Source organism: Canis aureus, chromosome 1 (genome assembly GCF_053574225.1).
Source record: "Canis aureus isolate CA01 chromosome 1, VMU_Caureus_v.1.0, whole genome shotgun sequence".
Classification (NCBI taxonomy): Eukaryota; Metazoa; Chordata; class Mammalia; order Carnivora; family Canidae; genus Canis; species Canis aureus.
In genome coordinates this window covers 47,371,667-47,393,038 of record NC_135611.1, presented here as the reverse complement: position 1 = coordinate 47,393,038, position 21,372 = coordinate 47,371,667, and the positions used below count along the sequence as shown (strand labels likewise).

General features: G+C 50.4%; 1 protein-coding gene and 1 long non-coding RNA gene across 6 annotated transcripts in view; both read left to right on the top strand.

Annotated features, from left to right (window-relative positions):
- TMEM242 (transmembrane protein 242) overlaps positions 1 to 4,008 on the top strand; it is a 30,537-nt gene extending 26,529 nt beyond the window's left edge. Inside the window, exon 4 of the mRNA XM_077898227.1 lies at positions 1,771 to 4,008. Coding sequence (XP_077754353.1) covers positions 1,771 to 1,869 — 99 coding nt within the window. The 3' untranslated portion in view covers positions 1,870 to 4,008. The remainder of the gene's footprint in view (positions 1 to 1,770) is intronic.
- Positions 4,009 to 14,294: 10,286 nt separating this feature from the next.
- The window catches only part of LOC144314260 (uncharacterized), a 41,824-nt gene continuing 34,746 nt past the window's right edge, over positions 14,295 to 21,372 (top strand). Inside the window, exon 1 of one of the 5 annotated variants that reach the window (XR_013380086.1) lies at positions 14,295 to 14,676. This is a non-coding gene — a long non-coding RNA (uncharacterized LOC144314260). The remainder of the gene's footprint in view (positions 14,677 to 21,372) is intronic. The other 4 variants (XR_013380096.1, XR_013380089.1, XR_013380090.1 and 1 more) reach the window with 4 other exon arrangements.

Here is a 21,372-nt window from a genome sequence, read left to right as displayed (position 1 = left end):
TGTGGTCATTTTCGATATTTAGAATCTGCGCCCCCCCCCCCCCCATGCAAATAGTAGTTCACTGTGACTATGACAACCAAAGTGTCATGACATGATTTGAGAACTGCTGTTTGGAACAACAATTCCAATCCCTTCCCAGTACTGCCTGTAGTTGACAGCCTCTCATGAAGGATTTGTCACAGTACAAGCTAGAGAGTTGTATGGAAGACAGGACTAGGGAGAGACAGACTTCCTGTGGATATGTGTGTCTTGAGTGCAGGCATCTGGGACCCAAACGTTGGGATGGTTGGCATGGACCTCCTACAGACTACATATAACGTGTAGTCTTCTGTATCTCCCAATGTCAAAATACTTAAACCAAAATGACATTGAACTATACAGTAATGCTTCCCCCCCCCCAAAGATTTATTTATTTATTCATGATAGAGAGAGAGAGAAAAAAAAGCAGGTGCCAAACCGCTGAGCCACCCAGGGATCCCCTACAGTAATGCTTTTAACAAACATATATATCTTTGTTCTTGGAACACAACACTGATGATGCTATAATGACAATAGCTAATATATATTGAGTCCTACCATGTGTCAGGTGCTATGCTTTCATCCTCATAGCCCTACAAGCAGGTAATCTCCATTCTACACACGTGTAAACTACCACTTACAGAGAGTAAGCGGTTTTCCCAAGTGGAGTTAGGATTTGAACAGAGAAGTCTATCTGATACCAGAGTCTGTGTTGCTAATACCAGTGCTACAGTGCCTGGAGCAGATACCTAGGAACTTACAAGTCACGAGCAAGACAAAGTTGCTGAATTAGAAACAAGATAAGTAATCTACTTCAAAATCAAGTGAAATTTAAAAAATTAGCCAACTCTCAAAATAACCAAGAAACAACTTGGTGTTGTCAGTGAGTCCAAGGTGCTTCACAAATCTGATTGAGATCTGTATCCTTGAGAAATACAGTTAGGCTATAGTTGATGAGAATGTTGTAACGCTGAGCTATGGTGCTGACGGGATACCTTCATAACAGGACCAGATAGGTTAAAATAATGAATCAAAAAGTGTGTAGCTAATACTATCCAATGTAAAGATTATCCAGCTCCCATAAATTAGTATTCCCTGCCCTTAGGGCAGTGTGCCCTGGAGGTGAAGCCAAGTGTTCCAGGTTGACATTGCATATAAAGATCTTCCAACCCCCTGCTCTGACTCTCAGGCTCCAAATCTACCTCTGCTGGCAAAACCTCTATGCAGATTCTTCAACATAGTCTGGTATATGAGAACATTCTAGTTCATCTGCCATCCACTGATTCACTCTTTATTAACCTACTAACTTTCTCCTCTCTACGTCTTCCTTTTGGCTCCAAAATTCTTCTTTGGATGGCCTTGGAATATTTAGCATAAACAGAACTCCCCCCCCATCCCACCCCCAAAAACTTAAGAACTCCCATTCTCAGCTGCCTCTTTATATATGAAAGCCAGCAATACATAGCATTTTTTCTGGTAGGAAATAAATATCATGGCAGGTTGTCAATTTAAATGATGTTGCCTTCCAGATTCAGAGTGGCATTTTATGTTATTTAAAGCCCAATAGATTAAAACTTGGAAGAAGAAAAGAGGTGTATCTCATTTCCTTTCCAGGTAGCTGGAACACAGTCTTTACCTTTTATTGTACCCACAAGCAACAAAGTATCATTTGGGCAGCAGGGTCTGTCTCTAATTGCTTTGGCTCTTTTCTCTTTCTTTTAATTATAATAACTGATTTTTTTTTTCTTTTAGATGAAAGACTTTCGAAGTAAAATGCAGTCGATATTTCCAGCAATTCCCAAGAATTCTGAATCGTCTCTGGAGTGGGAGGAAGCATTGAAATCCAAGTGAGATGAGCACGATGGGGAAAGGCTTAAACAACTGTTAAGGAAAGGGGGACTTTGGAGATGCCACAGAAGCAAGGAGACTCACCTGATTTCTCATCAGGAACATGTGTATTGTTGCCTGAACCCATAGATGGATGGTGTTCAGTGTCCACATAGGAGGCTGACAGTTTAAAATTGACATGGGTGTATGTGTATATTAAGGTATTCCCAAAATTAGGAATATTGTTTGAAAGTAATTACATGGATATAACCTCTCTGTGGAGAAGATTCCCAGGGAAATACTTCTGTTTATAACAGCTAAAACCAAGTTTTGTACCTGAAAAAAATTTATAATAACATTTGATGGAAAATCTTTATAGACAGATTCCTAACAGCACTAGTACCTCAATGTGTCTAATTAAATGAGTTTCAATAGCCTTTCTTGTTAGTATGTGATTACCAGGACTTGGAAGGCTTACTCTTATCAGGCCGATCCCAAAGTGACAGGTTAACAGGGAAACTCTGTACGTCAGGCAAGTGGGTATGGCTCTGTTGTCCTGAACACAGCCCTGGATTTGCACCTGCTCCTTAGTTAGCTGATGAGCTCACTGCAAGGCCCTACACATTCTTACACATAGAGAAGAAGCCAGCAACAGATTACGATAACTTGAAAAGGCAGTCATGCTAAAATAGTAATGATATTGTGGATATAAAACATACTTTTTTGAAAAGTTTGTTCTGTGTCCCTAAACATTGACTAATAGTTTGTAGTTATCTCTCACTTGTTAATGTAAAAATAATCCAGTTATCACCCATTTTAGCAAATATTTTTAACTAGAAAGTTACTTGAGTATTGAGTCTCAGTATTTTTTTTTTTTAAAGATTTACTTATTTATTCATGAGAGACAGAGAGTGAGAGAGAGGCAGAGAAGTAGGCTCCTCACAGGGAGCCCGATGTGGGACTTGATCCTGAATCCCAGGATCAGGCCCTGAGCCGAAGGCAGATGATCACCCACTAAGCCACCCAGGCTTCCTGAGTCTCAATATTATTAAGTAGTTAGTACTGCCTCCCTGATGAATTCTTTCATACATGCCCAACCCTTTCCTGTCCTCCATGGTCTCTTAGAGAAAACATAGAATAATGTCTACATGCAATTATTTTTACTGGAAATGAACATTTTTTAAAGAAAGTACTTTAATATGTCCGAATATCCAGAAAAATATGGTTGGATATCAGTAATGCAATTTTTTTATAATTACATAGGTTCTAATTAGCAATCAGGTTTAATAAAGTACATTTGAAATTTTTCTGTTATAATGAAACCTTTTAGTTCCAAGGGAAATTTTTAAGTGAAATGTCAAGTGCATAATGTAACATTTTTCTCTGGACCAGTTACCCTGTTAAAGCTGCTGTATTGTTAATTAATTAAACAGGTGTAAGCAGCATCTGGGATTCATATATAACCTGTTAAAAATCCAGGACTAAAAGGAAAGAAGTGTGGAATTTATCAGGGCATATGGAGCTGCAAAAACTCCTCACCCAGCTTTCATTTTTAGCTAAATCTCTGCTAAGAAAAGATTTTTAGCCTCCAAATGAGATGAAGGAAGGAAAGGCAAGAGCCAAACTGAACTGGTTGTGCCCATATTACTGGCCTGAGGCTAGGAGCATGGTTTCCAGAGGGCCTGGCATGTGGGAGGCCTGAGGAATACATGTTTAGACACATACCTCTCTGGAATGCCTCACGTTTACAGACACTTCTCATATACATATACGTCTGTTGTCCTCAAGGGAGGCAAGGCCAGCCCCCGTAAGAATGATTGTGAATCACCCTCAGAGGGAAGGTTGACAGGGACAGTGGCCCTACGATACACCAGGCATAGGCTCCAGTTGCATTTTAAAAGGAGAAATGAAGTAACAAAAGATGAAAGTTTAAAGGAAAACAAACAATATGACTGAAGTGGTATTTTTCTACAGTCAGAACTCAGATATCAGAAGATTTAGTCATTTGTCTATTCCTTTTATACCAGAGGCATATTGTTAAATTGGTTAATGGAAAGGAAAAATGTTTAACAGATAATGTTATTCTTTATGTGAAGTACCATCTGTGTATTGAGTTCTGAATGTTCCTGGATATGGAAGAGAGGAAATGTTATGGAATTTCAAGTTTGCCTTCTTTGCTGTCTTTATCTTGGGTAGAGTATGACAAACATAATCACATTTATCTCCTGGAGCATAAAGAGTTTTAATCACCCTATTAACCAGGATGACATTTTTCACAGACTTAAAAAGGAATGGAACAGACATTATCTCCCCATAAGCAATCCATTTCATGGAGGCTGAGCACTAGAAATTTTTTAAAGGATGAATAACACAAGCCATTTCCATTTCATGCGTAAGCCAACATTAAGGCGGCTTTCCATAAGAATGTTGCTTACACTGGTTGAGTGTAAGAATCTTAGCACCAAAAGAGCTATTAGAGAAAGTAATATAGAGAAAATGCAGTGGGCAGGGAGGGGCGACTCCCGAGGCCTCGGGATTCATTCATGAAAGGGAAAAAAAAATCCACATGTATTCTGGTAAGTTATTACTGCCCCATAAAAACATATCCATGGGCTGCTGTTATTTTCAGAGTCAAGAAAATGATTTCTAAACAACCGCAGAATGAAAAATAGGGCACAGGAAGTGCCTCACATAATGCCGAGCTGCCCATCTCTACAAGAAGCAGGGATTCTTTTTTTTTTTTTTTTTTTTTTTAAGATTTTATTTGACAGCTCAAGCACAGGCAAGAGGAGCAGGAAACAGAGAAGCAGGCTCCCTGCTGAGCAGAGAGCCCAATCCAGGACCCCAGGATCATGACTCAAGCCAAAGGTAGATACTTAATCTAGTAAGTCAGGCAGGGGCCCCAGAAATGGGGATTCTAATGATCCGGAGTTTGAGTGAGCTGCTCCTGGGCCCAGCAGCAGTGAGGCGTGACCACGGGTGACCCTAATTCTGTCGCCCTGACACAGGCCAATGTTGGAAAAAGCTTTCTTAGTGCTCAAAAGGTGGCACCTAATCACCTCATCTGTCATACATTCTGCTTCGTTTCATGGACAGTGTGGGACTCAACTTGCAAATTAATCATGCAACCTAAGGGGAAAATATAAGAAATTAAGAAGAAAAAAAAAAAGCCCATGGGGACAAAAGTAATTAAAATCCACTGAATTTAGCTATTTCACTTGGGGCAAAATTTAATCTCTCCTAGGTTTGGTTCATGGAGAATGTTGTATATCGTCACCAATTTTCATGCATCTTCTTTAAAAATAAAGCAAATAGCTAAGTATATATTAAAACCAGCCAGGTAAAATATAAAATTATTTCTCCAAATAGTTAAATTTCTCATGAAAGGTAGTAAAATACAGATTTTCATAGTGTTTTATCATACTCAAGTGAGATGTTTTTCCTTTCTGCCAAAAGCCATTGAATAATATGTCAAGTATTGGGGTCCCTATATTGGTGTTATCAGGATTAATTATCAAAGGCTGTGCTTATATAAGAGGAAAGTAAGCATCTCTTGCAAGCAGTGACATTAATCTGTAATAATGAGTGAGGCTGTTAGCAAATTTTGTCTGATGGTAGATATAACTGTGTTTGGGAGAAAATTAGAGTCACCAAGAAACACATAGAGCCCAACTTTTCTGCCCAAGTAGTAGTGAAGTGATTCAGGACCTAATTTGTGTTTCTTGCATAAGCTTTGCCTCCATATCATTTGGTGAGGCATGATCACTTAGTTAAACACACACACGCACACACACACCAATAGTGAACAGGGGCAAGAGATCATGTGAATGTTCTCAATGACAGAACAGTAAATTCCATTCTTGAAGGAGTCTCAAGCTCAATGAGGCAAACTGCGGCAGCTTGGCACATTTATACAGCACCCACGACTGCTCATCTGAAAAGGCTCCAAAGTTCATCATGCTGCCCCTGTCTGATGCCTTGGGCTCAGTGTGGGAGTCCAGGCCTGCAGCCTGACAGATGACACTCCACCAGACACATCTAGGTGACTGCCTGGAGCTCGAGGCTCCTGACTACAGACTTGGGTCTCCAGCCAGCCTGGGCCGCTGTCTGAAAAGAACACAAGTGGCCACAGTTACTTAGAGGTCCTTCAGTTAGGGTAGAGGTTACAGAGCAAAGAAAATTCTAAGACAATCTCACACAAAGCAAAAATAAGACCGTTTGTCAAAAAATACGAATGATAGGAAACCCTTTGCTTGAAAGCTTGATTGTGGGCCAGCCCTGATGCTCTTCTCATAGATTTTTATTTCAGGTGATTGTACTAAAGTGTCTGTAGGAACAGCACATCAAGTCTGCCAGCCCCTTGTTTAAGAGGAAGACTTTTTTTATGCAATACAGTGAAAAGGGAGCCTCAGCCCTAGCGATCAAGAATACATGGAGATGGGCGTCTGGGTGGCTCAGTGGGTTAACCGTCTGCCTTCAGCTCAGGTAATGATCTCAGGATCCTGGGATCGAGCCCCACGTCAGGCTCTCTGCTCAGTGGAGAGCCTCCTTCTGCCTCTGCCCCTCCCTCCTGTTGTGCTCTCTGTGTCAAATAAATAAAATCTTTAAAATAAAAAAAAAGATACATGGAGGTACAGCCTCTGGACCTTCAGGCTTATCCGGAGTTGGAGGCAAGATGGGGCTCTCACTCAACAAATCCACTTGCATAGCAGGTTTTTCCCATGTCCTTCCAAATCTCTCTCACATACAAAGATGTTCCCATGGGAATCGTCCAAAGTTGACATCTCTGATGTGTGTACCAACATTTGGGGGTGGGATCCATATTCCTCACAGGAAAACATTTGTTTTAACTTCTCAGTATTCCAGGGACACCTGGGTGGCTCAGTGGTTGAGTGTCTGCCTTCAGCTCAGGTCATGCTCCCGGGGTCCTGGGATCGAGTCCCGCATCAGGTTCCCCACAGGGAGCCTGCTTCTCCCTCTGCCTATGTCTCTGCCTCTCTTTCTGTCTCTTTCATGAATAAATAAAAGCATAATGTTTTAGTACTCCAAGTACCACCAAGGGAGCAGGAAGTATAGGACTAGGTTACAAACAGATCCCGTGATGCCTTAGAGAAGCACCTGCCTCCCCGACAGGGAAGCAAGCACTCATCCTTGCATAGTCTTTTCAGGTTCAGGACTAAGTGCATAATTATGCCCTTAGTAATTATGGGAAGGGAAGGAGGTAAAGGAGGAAGGATATGGGTAGGGAAGAGGAAGGGTGGGGAGGAGGAAGGGATGTTCTCACTGGGAAGAGGGTCCCTGCATCCAAGACCACACATCCGGCTCCTGGTGACCCTCCCCTATTTGCCCATGCTGTCTACATTGACCTCAGCCACCAAATCTCAAGGAAATAAAAATCACATCAGAATGATGAAAGATTAGTGGGACCCCTGGGTGGCTCAGTGGTTGAGTGTCTGCCTTTGGCTCAGGTCGTGATCCTGGGGTGCTGGGATGGAGTCCCACGTTGGGCTCCCTGCAGGGAGCCTAATTCTCTGTCTCGGCCTCTCTGTGTCTCATGAATAAACAAAATCTTTTAAAAAATGATGAAAAATTAGTATCTGTGACGGGTCCCGGGCCTTGCAGGGGTTTCTAACTCCCTGTCTTACAACCAGCTAGTCCAAAAATTAAAAATGAAAAGCAAGATCCTAATGCATTCAGCTCCTCTGACATGCGGCGCAGGAAGAAACAGATGACATGAAGAGCCACAGAGCAAGTAGTCCTCAGGATGACCCCGTGTCTGGCCGCACAGAAGGTCGCTGTGTAGAACCTGGTCAGGCTCCCAGAAGTACAATAGTGGAACATTCTCTGAAAACAAAAGATCTAAAAAAAAAGAAGAAAAAAGGAAAAGTCCCTGGCACTTCTCACTTCATTGTAGAAACTTGACTCTCTAGCAACAGCATCTACAGCCAAGGTTCCTCCCTCACCTCCGGGCATGGGGAGCTCCCTTCTGTAGCCAGAGACTGAGCTGAAGCCCCCCTCGGAGTACCCGGGGCAGAAAGGGCACCTGGTACCCGTGGGCTCAGTCACCTGGCCTGGAGGGGTTCACTCAAGAAACGAGACAGAAGCCGCCCGCCACCTGCTTCCCCGGGAACCACTGTGCCCTGGACCAGTCTGATAATTCCACCTTAATCTCCCCAGTTTGTGCCTGTGATGCCAGCAGGAGCATTCCCTCGCACCGTCCCTCCGGCCACTAAATCATTCGGAGCCGAGTGCCATCACACATTAATTACCTCGCATGACAAACCGTCGGGTCAGCCGGTTTGCTGGGGTCGTGCCTGCCAGGAGGCCGCCTAAGTTATTAGAAAAGTTAGGGCTGGCGGGTTAACACCGCCGCCCCGGTATCCACGTGTGACCCTCACTCCGTGCCTGGGCTTTGCGGACTAAAATTAAAAACGGCTCCTCAAACCCACGACAGGCTGAGAGTCTGAACGGGCGCCGAGCCGTCGCCCCGGTGCAGTGACCTTGTTCTCCGTGGCCCCGAACCTCAGAATCCCCCTCTGGGAGCAGCAGCTCGCCGGCCCCCGAGCCCGGTCGCCCCACCTGGCCGGTGCTCGGCCCGGCGGTGGTGAGGCACGGGGCAGGCCGGAAAGCAGGTGCCCGGCCCAGGAGGAGGCATCCCCAGCCCGAGGCCCGTGATGGACTCCTGAGGCAGGTGGAGGGCCCGCGTGAGTTTGGTCTGCCCCGGAAACTATTCCCAAACCCCCTCGGTAACTTCAAGTGAACCCCTGCTAACCCCAAGGCACCTCCGGTTTGGAAGCACCATGGCTGGTCCCGAGCAGGGGCCCACACGCACCCCAGGTCGGCCTCCACTGCTCTCACTTTCCTTCTCTGTTTCGAAAGACGATGCCACACCTCCGTCTCGGCCTGTCTTCTGATGCACCCAGACCCTCACCCGACTCTCTCCACCGCCTCCTGTCGCCCAGGCCCCTCCACAAACACCTGGCACAAGGAGACAGGAGAGTGGTCCTGTTCCTAAGCGCAGGAACGTGTACTCCAACCCGGGGGAGGCTTTCCCAACACCTTGCCTGGCAGGAGGTCAAGGCCGGGGCTCCCAGTCCTTGGGTTTTTGATCGCTTCTCACGTTTGTCAGCCGTTCGGCACCACCCCCTTCGGAAACCTGTTTGCATCTTGTCCAGGGCTTATCCGGGTGGATCCTACCCCAGGACCAGCCCTCACTCTCCGAAAGGAGACTCCAGTAAGAACATATTGGCAGGTTAAATTAGCCTTAGCTGATTCTTTTTTTTTTCTTCCGGAACAAGGGCCGGTTGATGGGTGAGTTACTAAGAGTCTCTTCAGTAGGTGATAGGCCAATACACATTTTCTCCACAGCTAAAACTCCTTTATGACAAATGCCATGATAAACATTTAAAAAATTCTTCACCATCACAGAGTAGCCACGTAACCAGACTGTCCTGCCTGAAGGGGGTTTCCTGGAACCACTGGCGGGGTGAGGGCAGATCTGGGTCTCCTCACCTGGGCCCTCTCCCACCTGACCACCTCCTTCAACCTCCCAACTTAACCCCAAGCCCAGCCCCTCTGCTGACACGTGGGATGACTTTGGGCAAAAGACCCATGTAGGCCCTGCGTCTCCATCTCTAAAATGGGTGCAAGAAGAATTCCCACATCACCATGTTGTGGGAAGGGTTAAATGTACATAATGCTCAGAAAGCAGCCAGTCCGTGAGCCCTCGAAGCCTGTGTTACAAGCATACTTGATCTGATCCCAAATAACACCCTCGTGTTCCTCCCGCAGCACACTCCTATTCACATCCACAGGCTCCTCCCAATGCTTGGGCCTCCAGACCTTACCCTCAGATGGAGCGTGGGAGCCCTCTCCACCTGGGCTTCAGAGGCCACAGCTGCTGGTGAGCCCGACACCAACAGGAGAGTCCATGCTCCTCCCTGGCATGCCCCTGAGCACTCAGGACTGCTGGGCTGCCATGGGAAGCAGGAAAGACTTGGACTGGGGAAAGGAGGGCTTTGTGCACCTTCGTTACTCTGCCTAGACCCATGGTTCTCAAACCTCACCCAGAGCTCTTGTGAAAACCCAGGTCCTGGCCCCACAGGGAGCCTCCAATTCAGTGGTCTAGGTGGGGCCCAAGAATTGTCATTTCTGCCAGGTTCCCGGGGATGCTGACCTGCTGGTGCAGGCATCACAATGAGAACCGGGGCCCCATTCTGTCTGTTTGTCCCAGGACCGTGCTAGGGAGAAGAGGCACCGCAGGAAAGCATCTTTGCCCATCCTTCCCTTGCTCCCCCAAACCACCTTCTCAAGCTCCTGTGACAGCTACAGTTACTTCCAGCTTCCTGATTCTGCTTTCACCTGCCCGCAAGACACAAGAGGGGCTGTCACCCTCCGAGCCCTGACTCTGTACCTTCCCCTCCTTCTTCACCTTTGAATCTCTCTCCCCGGCAGAATCCTCACTCTCATATGGCCACCAGTGTGCAAGGAGCACCTCCACTCCCCCCCACCCCAGAATCCTCACAGGCAACGCCAACCCCCAGACACCCTCGGGGAGTCATCTGAAATGAGCAGTGAGCACTTGTAAGTGGTCGGCTGGCCTCCGTCCCCAATTGTCTATGGTATAATAACCCCAAGGAGAAGGGACAGTGAGGATGGGAGTCTTTCCCCACAGACCTGGGCAGAGAGGATGACCAGGAGCTGGGTGCTGAGGGCAGGAGTGGCAGATGTGCCGGCACCATGGGCCCTGGGCCGGGTCAATGTGTGCCGGGATGGTGAGGCCAGGAAGTGAGTCAGTTTACCCAAGGCCTAGGCTGGCAGATGAGAAGTTTGGGTTTTGGGAAGCCATGGGAAGTCCATGGGAAGTCCATGAGGAAGTCCATGGGAAGTCCATGAGGAAGTCCATAAGGCTTAAGCCATGGAAAAGCCATGGGAAGTCCATGAGGTTTTCTGAGCTTAGTTAGGAAATTGGCACTTCCTTTCTTTCTTTCTTTCTTTCTCTCTTTCTCTCTTTCTTCTCTTTTTCTCTTTCTTTCATTCACTTAAAGCACAATTATTAAGTGGCTGGTGGGTGCTGGGTGGGGACAAAACCATGCTTAGAGACCCTCTAAGAGGCAGAGCAGAAGGCACGCTGACTGCTGATTGGGCTGGAAGCCCCAGCGGGCAGCAGGAGGCACCCATGAGCGGAGACTCCGCTGAGCCTGGGGCTGGGGACACGCAGGGTGCAGGTGCAGGATGCAGGGTAACAGCTCTCCTGGGCACTAACCTGCCTCTTTGTAAAAGAGGGAAGATGAGAGCGCATGGCAGCGCTGTAACTGAGTGGGGCCCCGCGGCCTCTCTGGGGTGAGGTGTCTGAACTGCCAGGTGGCCAAGAGGGAGCACCGCTTCCCGGGGAGGGCCCAGAGAAGGTGGAGTCAGGTCCCGCAGACCTCTGGCCGCTCAGCACGGGGTCTGGTCCCGGACTCTGGAGTCCCCCGGGGTGGGGGAGTTGGGGGAGATCCACTGAGGGAGGAACAACCGCGGATCCAAATAACAAGAAGGACACTGGCACTTGGGTGGCATCTACTGTGCGTGAAGAACTGATCCGAAACCCCGCGTGGATCAGCTCATTTAATCCTCATAAACACTCTGGGAGATGGAGTGGTGTGGAACTGTTCCCAAGGTCACGGGCTGGGCCCCTAGCCAGGAGGAAGAACCTGCCCAAGGTCACACAGCTAACGGATGTCATAGCTAGGATTCCCCAGTGCATGTGGCGCGCAAAGCCCCCTCTCCACTGCCACGGCGGCCAACCCGGAGGGAAAGATGACTTCAGCTGCCAGGGAGTGCAGCTGCAGGCCGGCGACAGAGCTCTAGGAGGCACCGTGCCCCGCGCCTTCAAAGACAGCCGTGACAGCAGAAATCAAGGTGAGCGAAATCCATTCAGTCTCCCTGCTTGCCAAATACAGCTTCGCAGCAGACTGGAAACCAGGGCCAAATGCAGAATTCTCCGGCTCCCCAGAGGTGCCAGGCCACAGTGAGGGGAGGGGAGCCACCCACCCGCCACCCAGCCTGGCCCCTTCTCTTCCTTCGCCTGGCGCCACCCCTCAATGCAAGTGCCTCGCCTGCACATGCATGCAAACCCCCAGCCTTGGGTCCAGGTGCCCCTGGCGCCCCACAAGCCACCCTTGCCATGCCTCGGCCCAGGCCATGAATGGTTGCAGGGCAGGCCTCTCGGAGAAGATGGGCCGGGCTGGGCTGGTTGCTCCTCGCAGCCCCCGTGGCCCACCCGGAGCCCAGGCCCTCTTGCAGCAGGTGCACCATGTTTGCTTGTCCCTGACCCTCTAGGCCTCGGGCTGTGAGACCCTCCTGGCAACTTCCTCTCAGGCCCTTGGACTTGTCCCCAAGTGAACATGGTACCAGAGATGCGCCGATGTCCCTCGGAACGCTAATGCACCACTTGCGACTTTCCCCACTCAGATAGCGAAGCTGGCACAAGGCTTCATGTTTCCATCCTTGCATTAGCTACCAGAAAGCTCGGCACTAAGCCGAATCCTGAGTCATGGCAATTTTCTCACCTTCTTCACTTCTTCCTCTTTCCGCATGACTTTTTGATTTCCTATTCCCGCTTTGGCCACCTTGTTGTATACACACGTCTTTTATTGGGTGCTGCCTCAAATCCTTTTTAGAAGCTGACAGGGTATAAATTATAAATAAAAATAAATACTGCTGAAATCTTCCCATTGTAGCTTTCTTATTTCCGGAGTTATCTGAAATCCTGACGTGGCGTTTGTGATAAATTCAACATAAAACATTTTATGCACCGACGTGCTTTCAAAATTCCTGTTTCTGCAGAAGATCCTGGGTTGCTGTAAACCTGGGCTCACAGCTGGAAACTTTTCAAGGGAAAGCAGTTTATCGACACTGTTACCTCGAGCAGTGGCCGCTTGCAACACCTCACCTAAATCTTAAGTACTGTTTAAAATTTGGGGATTATTCTTAACTATCTGGGAACAGCTGAAGTGGGAAGCGGGGAAGTATCCCATCACATCACTTCTGGTTGGAGAAGCATGGTCTTGGGGACTTTATGCTTTAGCAGAGAGATTCAGACGTCATTCCCTTTCTTTCTGTCGCCCTGAGAGCGACCAAAGGAACGAGGTACGTCCTGGCTGAGAGCAGGGGGCAGGCGTGCAGAGGTAAAGTAAGGCTGCTATTAACTCTAGAGGGAGTTCTGGTTCTGAGGAGAGACCCCTGAGCTACCCACGGTCAAGACAAAGGCACATTCTGACCTAAAGCTGGGGAAAGGCAGAAAGGGGCAGGTGGGCCTTTGTTACATGCTCTAGTTTTTGAAATCTTAGCCTGTGAGATTAGATCCTTTAACGTTTAGTGCTATCAGTATTGTGCAGTTTTAACAGAAAGGAATGATGGAATGGGATGGGATGGAATGGAATGGAATGGAATGGAATGGAATGGAATGGAATGGAATAGTGTAGCACAGCATAGAATAAAATAATATGGAATAAGAAGTTGTTCAAAAGTAGTAAGGGGGCGCCTGGGTGGCTCAGTGGTTGAGCATCTGCCTTCGGCTCAGGTCATGATATCGGGCAGGGTCTTGGGATCAAGCCCTGCATCAGTCTCCCCGTAGGGAGCCTGCTTCTCCCTCTGCCTATGGTCTCCGCCTTTCTCTGTGTGTCTCTCATGAATAAATAAAATCTTTTTTTAAAATATAGTAAGTGTGCATGTGTGCAGGAGAGCTTGGCACTTACAGATGGATCTTTCATGAGCTTTGTTCTGACCTTCTCTTTCCAACTCCTGTCCACACACAGTTTGGCCCTGCTCAAACCCTCTGGAGCTGGGGTCTCTCTCCCCATTCCTGTCCCCTCTTGACACCTTGATATTGATGCGTGACCCTCTTCCTCACTCACAGGCTGGTTCTTCCAGCAGTGATCCTGATTATTCACCCTGGTGGTATCTTCTGCTTCTGTCCATGGCCTCCTGGCCCTGGGTCCTTCCTCCCCTGGAGCTCACCTAGGCTCTTCGAGAAAGATGGCACTTTCTTCATCTTCTGGGCCACGTGAGCAAAGCATTTGCCAAGTCCTAATTGGCAGTCAAATTTTGAGAGAAGAGTCTTAAAAAGAGTCTACAGAACCAAATTTATGAAGTGCTGGCAAAAGCCACAACTCCAGGAAGGTTGGCTCTGTGGCATTCTTCTCAATGTAGAAAAGTGTCATCAAACTATTTACCTCAGTTACCACTGAGTGCTGAGGTTTGGGTGATTTGTAAAACCTTCTTTAAAAAAAAGATTTTATTTATTTATTCATGAGAGATACAGAGAGAGAGGCAGAGACACAGGCAGAGGGAGAAGCAGGCTCCCGGCAGGGAACCTGATGTGGGACTCGATTCTGGGGCTCCAGGATGGGGCTCTGAGCCAAAGGCAGATGCTCAACTGCTGAGGCACCCAGGCGTCCCTGTAAAACCTTCTTTATACTCTTTGTACTGTTTGATTTTTTTTCCCCTTGTGAGCATGGATCACTCCTCTAACTAGGAAAAGTGACTATGCTTTTTCAAAAAAAATTTTTATTGTAAAAATTATTCCCTAAACTATATTGTTGATCTAAACCCCAAATAGTCCCCGGTCCAATCCCTCCTGGGGAAGGAGACATGCCCCCAGCTGCCTCCTTCCAGAATCCCAGCCTCCACCTCCTGGAAGCCTTCCCCATGGGTCCCGCCTGCCCAGGGCTGCTGGGTTAGATGAGCTCATCTAGCTCTCCCTGTTTTTCCTGCCTCGAGTGGAGCCCGGAGCTCCCCTTGGACATTCCTGAACACCCAGGAGGTAGAGGCCACAGATGTTATCAGGTAGGACTGGCGCCCGTCCAAGAAGAGGGGCAGAGTCACAGGCACAGGCGGAAGCTGCCGGGGGGCTGGGCAGAAAGGGGAGGGACGTGAGTGCGGGTGGCGGCCGGGGCCTGCGGGGACGCCGCAAACTCAGAGAAAGGCCCGCACGGAGCCCGCGGAGGCCTCGGAGCGGCTGTGGCGCCGCCAGCGCTGGCGTGTGGACTCCCGGCCCCCAAACCAGTCTCCAGGAGGAGGCACGTTCCGGTGTGAGAAGCTGCCGTGCCCGGTTCGGTCCACACCCGCCCGCGGACCCAGGGCCCGCCGTGCCCTGGTCACCTTGTCCCCGAAGCCACCCGCTGCCCTCGGCCCAAGGGGACCCCTGCGACGCGAGGTCGGCCCTGCTGGCCCCTCGCTCCTCGCGTCGGGCACCCTTCGCACCCGCACCCGCACCCAAACCCGCACCCAAACCCCGCCCCGGAGGCCCTCGGCCACAGGCCCCGCGGACCCACCAGGCCGCCCTGCGCGCGTCCCCCGGCAGAGGGCGGCAGAGGGCGGCCGAGCCCGGGCCCGGGCGGCGGCGGGGGCGGGGCGGGGCGGGGCGGGGGGGGGAGGGGGAGGGGCGCAGGCTCCCCGCGGCCGCCGCCCTGCCCCCCGAGCCCCGCTCCTCCAGGCCCCGCGTCCCAGGGCCGCGCTCCGAGCCGCGTGGCCTCGCCTGTGCCCCCACGCCCGCGGGCCGTGTCCGCCGCCTGCGCTCCTCCAGCCCCTGCCTCCATCCCCTCCAGCCCCCCATCCCCTCCAGGCCCCCATTCCCCTGTCCCCATCCCCTCCAGCCCCCCATTCCCCTGCCCCCATCCCCTCCAGCCCCCCATCCCCTCCAGCCCCCATTCCCCTGCCCCTCCATCCCCTGCCCCCATCCCCTCCATCCCCCCATTCCCCTGCCCCTCCAGCCCCCTGCCCCCATTCCCCTCCGGCCCCCCATTTCCCCTGCCCCTCCAGCCCCCTGCCCCCCGTGCCCCTCCAGCCCCCCATTCCCCTGCCCCTCCAGCCCCTGGCCCACATTCCCCTCCAGCCCCCCTTTCCCCTGCCCCTGCAGCCCCCCATTGCTGCCTCTGCCTTGTAGGGTCCGGGGCACAGGGGGCACGCCTACCTCTCATACCACCTCTCTGTGTCCCAAGCAGGGTTTCCTGCAGTTTAGGTTTTCCTGTGCCTTTTCCCAATTGTTTGCCTTTCAGTGATTTTCACGTCCTACCAGGAATTACCATGTTCAAGGTAGAAAAGTGACAGACAAGTGAATGGGAGATAAAAGCCACCTGAGATCGCAGCTTCTGTCCCTGCACTTACTAAGGACTTGGTGGATCTACAGCCCTCCGTGTGTGTGTGTGTGTGTGTGTGTGTGTGTGTGTGTGTGTTGGGGCGGGGGGGGGGGGGTCCTAGAGAGATACACACCTGTTTTCCAAAATAGGAATCACATCCTCTCACTGAGCTCTGTCACCTGCTTTTTCTTTTTAAAGATTTATTTGTTTGTTTGTTTATGAGAGAGAGCACATGCCTTCGAGCACATGGTAGGGGTGGGGGGAGCCAAGGGAGAGGTGCCCCCCCCCCCCCGCCCCACAGGTGAGGGCACTGAGCCGCTCAGGCTCCAGGCAGCTGCCCTGTGGCCACAGGCAAGGGGTTGGGAGGTGAGGGGAGGTGAGGGGTGGAACGAGGCCCATCAGGGTTCTCTCACCCTGGGCAAGACCAGGCCACTTGGCTGCCCATTAGAATCATCTGGGGCATCTGAAAATGGAGATGCCCGGGTCACCCCTCAGAGAGCTGATTGAATTGGTCTGGGGTGCTTTCCGGCCCGAGATTTTTGAAGGCTTCCTCGGAGCGCCCAGGTGGAGGGAAGCCTCTCAAGCAGACCCCATTGACCCACCGCCTCACCTGGGCTAATGCAGATGTGAAGTGAGGGCCAGGAAGGTCTGGATCAAGACATTTTGAGGTCTTTGGATATCTTCTTAGTAAGAGCCCCTATTCTGTGTGTCAGAACCATTAGGATTGGGTTCAAATGAGGCTTCTTCCCATCTGAATACTGAGATCCCCAAACCTGGTCTATTTTGAGACCCGTGTTTTCTGGCTGCTTCCTGGATGTTTGGAGGGTTGGGCCGCGGGGTGAGGGGCTACCCCAAACACCCTGGATGGGCATGGACCATCGGAGGGGGCACGGGCCTGGGAGCCACACCCCGGAGTTTAGGGGCTCAAGGCACCCTATGTGCCAGGGACACCCGCCCCGTTAGCAGAAGGTCTGCAGTGGAAAGCACTCTGCTGAACAGTGTGCCCAGGGGTGCCCAGTGCTGAGGGGGGCGGGATGCCTGGAGCAGGGCAGGGGCTTCGACCCCGCAGCCCTCCCGCATCTCCCCTTCCATTTCTTTGGAAAGAAAAACAAGTCTCAAGTCTGGGACAAAGGAACACACATTTACATACAACTTTCAGGGTCTGTTCTTCTGCATTTTTGCCCTTTAGTCAGAAGAAACATCTGCATTTTTGCCCTTTAGTCAGAAGAGCACTTTAAACCAGAGGGTGCAATGGAGCCCATGCCATCTTAGTCCTGGCAGCACCCGGGGCGGCTCCTAGCCCAGGCTGCTAGGGGCCTAAGGGCGGCCACTGACTCAGTTGTTCACCTGTCCCCCCACCCCCACCCCGGGGGCACTGGTTGTGCCCTGAACCCAGGTGGTGGCTGCACCAACATACTGGAGTGTGGCCAACCCGGTCTGTGCCCTAGATGCTCAGACCTCCTGGCCTCTTCCTCGGGCAGGCATCCCTCCCTCTGTAGCCTCACCGCACCCCTGGACCCCACCCCACAGTCCCTGCCCACCTCCCCGCTACCCCACCCCCCACCCCTGCTCCCCATCAGCCAGGCCAGTTTGGTCTCTGCATTCCAGCTGTTCTTGAATTGTGCCAACCCCCTCCTAGGGCAGCTTACGCTTCCCTTAACCTCAAGACTTGGTGTGTTCTGTGGAAGCTCCAAATCCACCTCTCTGGGCCGATATTAGAACCCTACTCTTCTCAGCTGGCTGAAGTGATTTTAATATCTATCCCTCCAGTTTGCTTTATTTTTACTTCTTCACATTCTTCAAGCTCCATTTTGACAGGAATTTTTACATAAAAAAGGATTCCTGCATTTTGCAAGTCGTTATGCATGTGTTTGTGGCACATGTATGTGTGTACAGGTGTGTGAGTCATGTGAGCCTGGGTGTGTGTTAACTGTGCTGGTTCTCAAGTGTGGTTCCAGAGCCAGCAGCTGGAGCCCCAGAACCTGTTAGAAATGTAAGTTCCTGAGCCCCACCCAGATCTACTGATGCTGGGGTGAGGCTCAGCAGTCTGTTTTTAACAAGCCCCCTGGGTGATTCTCTTGCGTGATGAAGTTTGAGACCCACTGATCTTCAGTATAATCCAGCTTTTTTACGACCTGCTTAAGGCAGAAACTTACCATCTGCTCTGTTAAGATACAAATATGTAAACAGTAAGAGCTCTGACATTGTTGGAGAGGGCTCAGTAGACTTTTCCTTTTTTCAAATGTCTTTGTTCATTTTTTAACTGGTAAGACAGGCATGTGTGTGCCTGTGGGTGTGCGTGTGTGCACACACATACTCTTTCTAACTCTCCCCGGATTTTGAGAGGCCTCTCCTCGGCCCCTGGTTCTTCTTCTAGGGACACGTAGTCATGGAGGAAAGCAGATCTGAGTCTCACTACTTCACACCAAGGTAATGGTTTCAAAGAGAATGGCTGAAGGAAACAATGATTAAGTCAAAGAATAAAACAGCAATGGTGCAATTTCAGGCACCTGGACGAGTGGTGGTGATGGTGATGTGGATGTGATGGAGGTGGAGGCAGAGATGCTGGCGGTGGTGAAGACAATGGTAGTGGTGATGCAGGTGGAGATGCGGTAGTAAAGATGGTGGTGGTAATGTGGGAGGTGATGGTGGTGGTGGTGGTGGTGGTGGTGGTGGAGGTGATGGTGATAATGGTAAGGGTGGTGATGGAGGTGGTGGCAGCAAAGATGGTGTTGGTAGTGGTAGTGGTGGTGGAGATGGTTGTGGAGGTGACGGTGATGATGGTGGTGTTGGTGTTGGAGGTGATGATGGTGAAAATGGTGTTGGTGGTAGAGGTGATGGTGATGATGGTGGTGTTGGTGCCGGAGGTGGTGGTGGTGGTGGAGGTGGTGGCAGTGAAAGTGGTTTTGGAGGAGGTGGTGGAGGTGGTGGAGGTGGTGGTGTCATTGATACGGGTGTTAATGGCACTAGAGCTGCTTACATAGGAGTCCCTCAGATCATATTGCCCGCCTCCCCACTCCTTACCCAAAAGGCGTGCCCTGCTCGTGTGATGGTGTGTGTGATGGTGTGTGCCACAGTGTGTGTGATGGCGCCCATGCACTTGGACTCACATGAGCGTGTGTCTGCCACTTTGGCTTCAGGGCCTCGGAAGTTTACAAAGCCCCTAAAGCTTTTAAAATAAAAATAGGGGTTAAACCACTTGGATCTTCCAAATTAGAAAGAATAAATGAACCACCCAGCTGTAGTTAGAGGCAATTAATGTGATTCTGGGAGGGCTTCGCTGCAAGATAATGGAAAAGCTGATTATAAACGAGCCAGGAGTAACGGGGGAGGTCAGAGCGGTCCCTCAGCTCTGCAGGAGAAGCCGTTGCTCCGCTCCGGCGCCAGGGCTGCCGCAAGGTGCTGGTCTCCTCCACGCCGGCTCCCGGCCCGCGGCTGCCCACGCGGGCGAGCAGGGCACGCGGGCGGGGGGCCCCGGCCTGAGCCCGGCCTCCTCTGTGCAGCCCCAGCAGCTTCAGGCTGAAAATAAACCCAGAGAAGGGCAAGAAAATGAGGGCAGAAAGGGAGAGAGCGCGAGGAAGGTTCCCCGTGAGAACAGGCTAAAAACAGGACTTCTGACCTGGAAAGACACTGGCAGAAGCAGGAGGTTGGAAAACACGCGTGAGTCCGGGAGCCGCCGCGCGTCTCTGCTCATTCCTGCGGGGAGGAATCTGGAAACACTGCTCGGCCACCGCCCTCCTTAGGCCAACGCCTGTGGCTTGCATATTTGCCTTCTAATTTTATCCTTGTCTTGATTTTTTTTTTTAATCACTCTCCTGGCTCTTTTAAATACGTATAAATTTTATGTTTTGTGTTCTCATGTCCTACTGCAAATTATTTTCTATTTTCTTTTCCTTTAAAAAAAAAATTAAAGCAGATTTTGCACTTGGAGCCCAATGCAGGGCTTGAATTCACAAGAGTGAGATCATGACCTGAACTGAGACCAAGAGTCGGATGCTTAACCAACTGAGCCACCTGGGCACCCCAACAAATTCTTTCCTAAAAACAAGTCAGAGCACAAATGAACAGGCAAACAAACAAGTCTGAAGTACTTTACACTCCAGTTTCCCACCGTCAGCTGATCCAGCTCACCCGGCAACTGCGGTTCGGGTTGAGCTAGGACCAATCTTCAAACACAGCCTTTCCGTCTTCAGAAACAGCAGTGTGGGCCATGCCCTCTCTCTGGAGACCTGGTCTCTGGCTAAAGGGGACTTGCACTTTTTTTTTTTTTAAGATTTTATTTATTCATGAGAGACAGAGAGAGAGAGAGACTGAGAGAGAGAGAGAGAGAGAGAGAGGCAGAGACACAGGCAGAGGGAGAAGCAGGCTCCATGCACGAAGCCCGATGTGGGACTCAAACCTGGGACTCTGGGATCATGCCCCAGGCCGAAGGCAGGCGCTAAACCTCTGAGCCACCCAGAGATCCCCCAAGGCCTTGCACTTTTTATGTCCAGCCTCTGGGCCTCCTGGTTAGAAAGACCTGGTTTCTGGCTATATTCAGGACTGGAAGGAGCTGTGTCCTCAGAGATGTGAGGGGTTCACCATCTTCCTCTGATAGTTTGGAGCTCAGTCAGAGGAGCCCTCCCCCATTTGCAATGCCCCCTCTGTGGGAGGAAAACCTCGGGATCCTTAGAGGATAACCCTACCCTTTGGGGGACAATACTTCCCCTTCAAACCCTGTGTTGCCATACTGGACCTGTGAACAATCCATGTGACCCACGGGGGGCTGTACGTGGTAGTGGTAGTAGATGTGACTAGGCCGGGAGTGAGACTTTGAGGATTCCCATCCACTGCCTGTAAAACAACAGCACCATGCAGTGGCCAAGGCCTGGGTTTGAATCCCGGCTCCTCTGCGTATCTGGCTGGGAGACTTCCTTAGCCTCTCTGCCTCTGACTTCACCTGTCGAGTGGGGATAGTAATAAACCTCCCTCACAGAGTTACTGAATATTTAAAGATAGAAGATTTAAAGGGCTTGGTTCAGTACCAGGCACGATGCAAATTATGACAATGATCATTTTAATTAGTATTTCCCCTGGGTAGCATGCACTGGCCTGGTAGCCTGTTGGAGAAATTGCACCACTCATACTTTGGGGTTCAAAGCAGGGGCCATTAGAAGCTGCAAAAGCCTGGTAACTGGGACATTTGCCCCATATGGCCCCAGCCCCAGACCTCACTGGTTGGCAGAGGCTGTCCACAAGCCCAGTGCTCTGTCACCCCGTCCTGCCACAGTCTATCCCTGTGGGACACCATGTTACCACCACCACCACAAAGACTGGTGTCAAATGGGTCTTGAACAGAGAAACCAAGACTTTGGGTTAGGTAAAGTCTATTTTTTGAAGTTTCCTTTTATTTTGGTGCCCATAC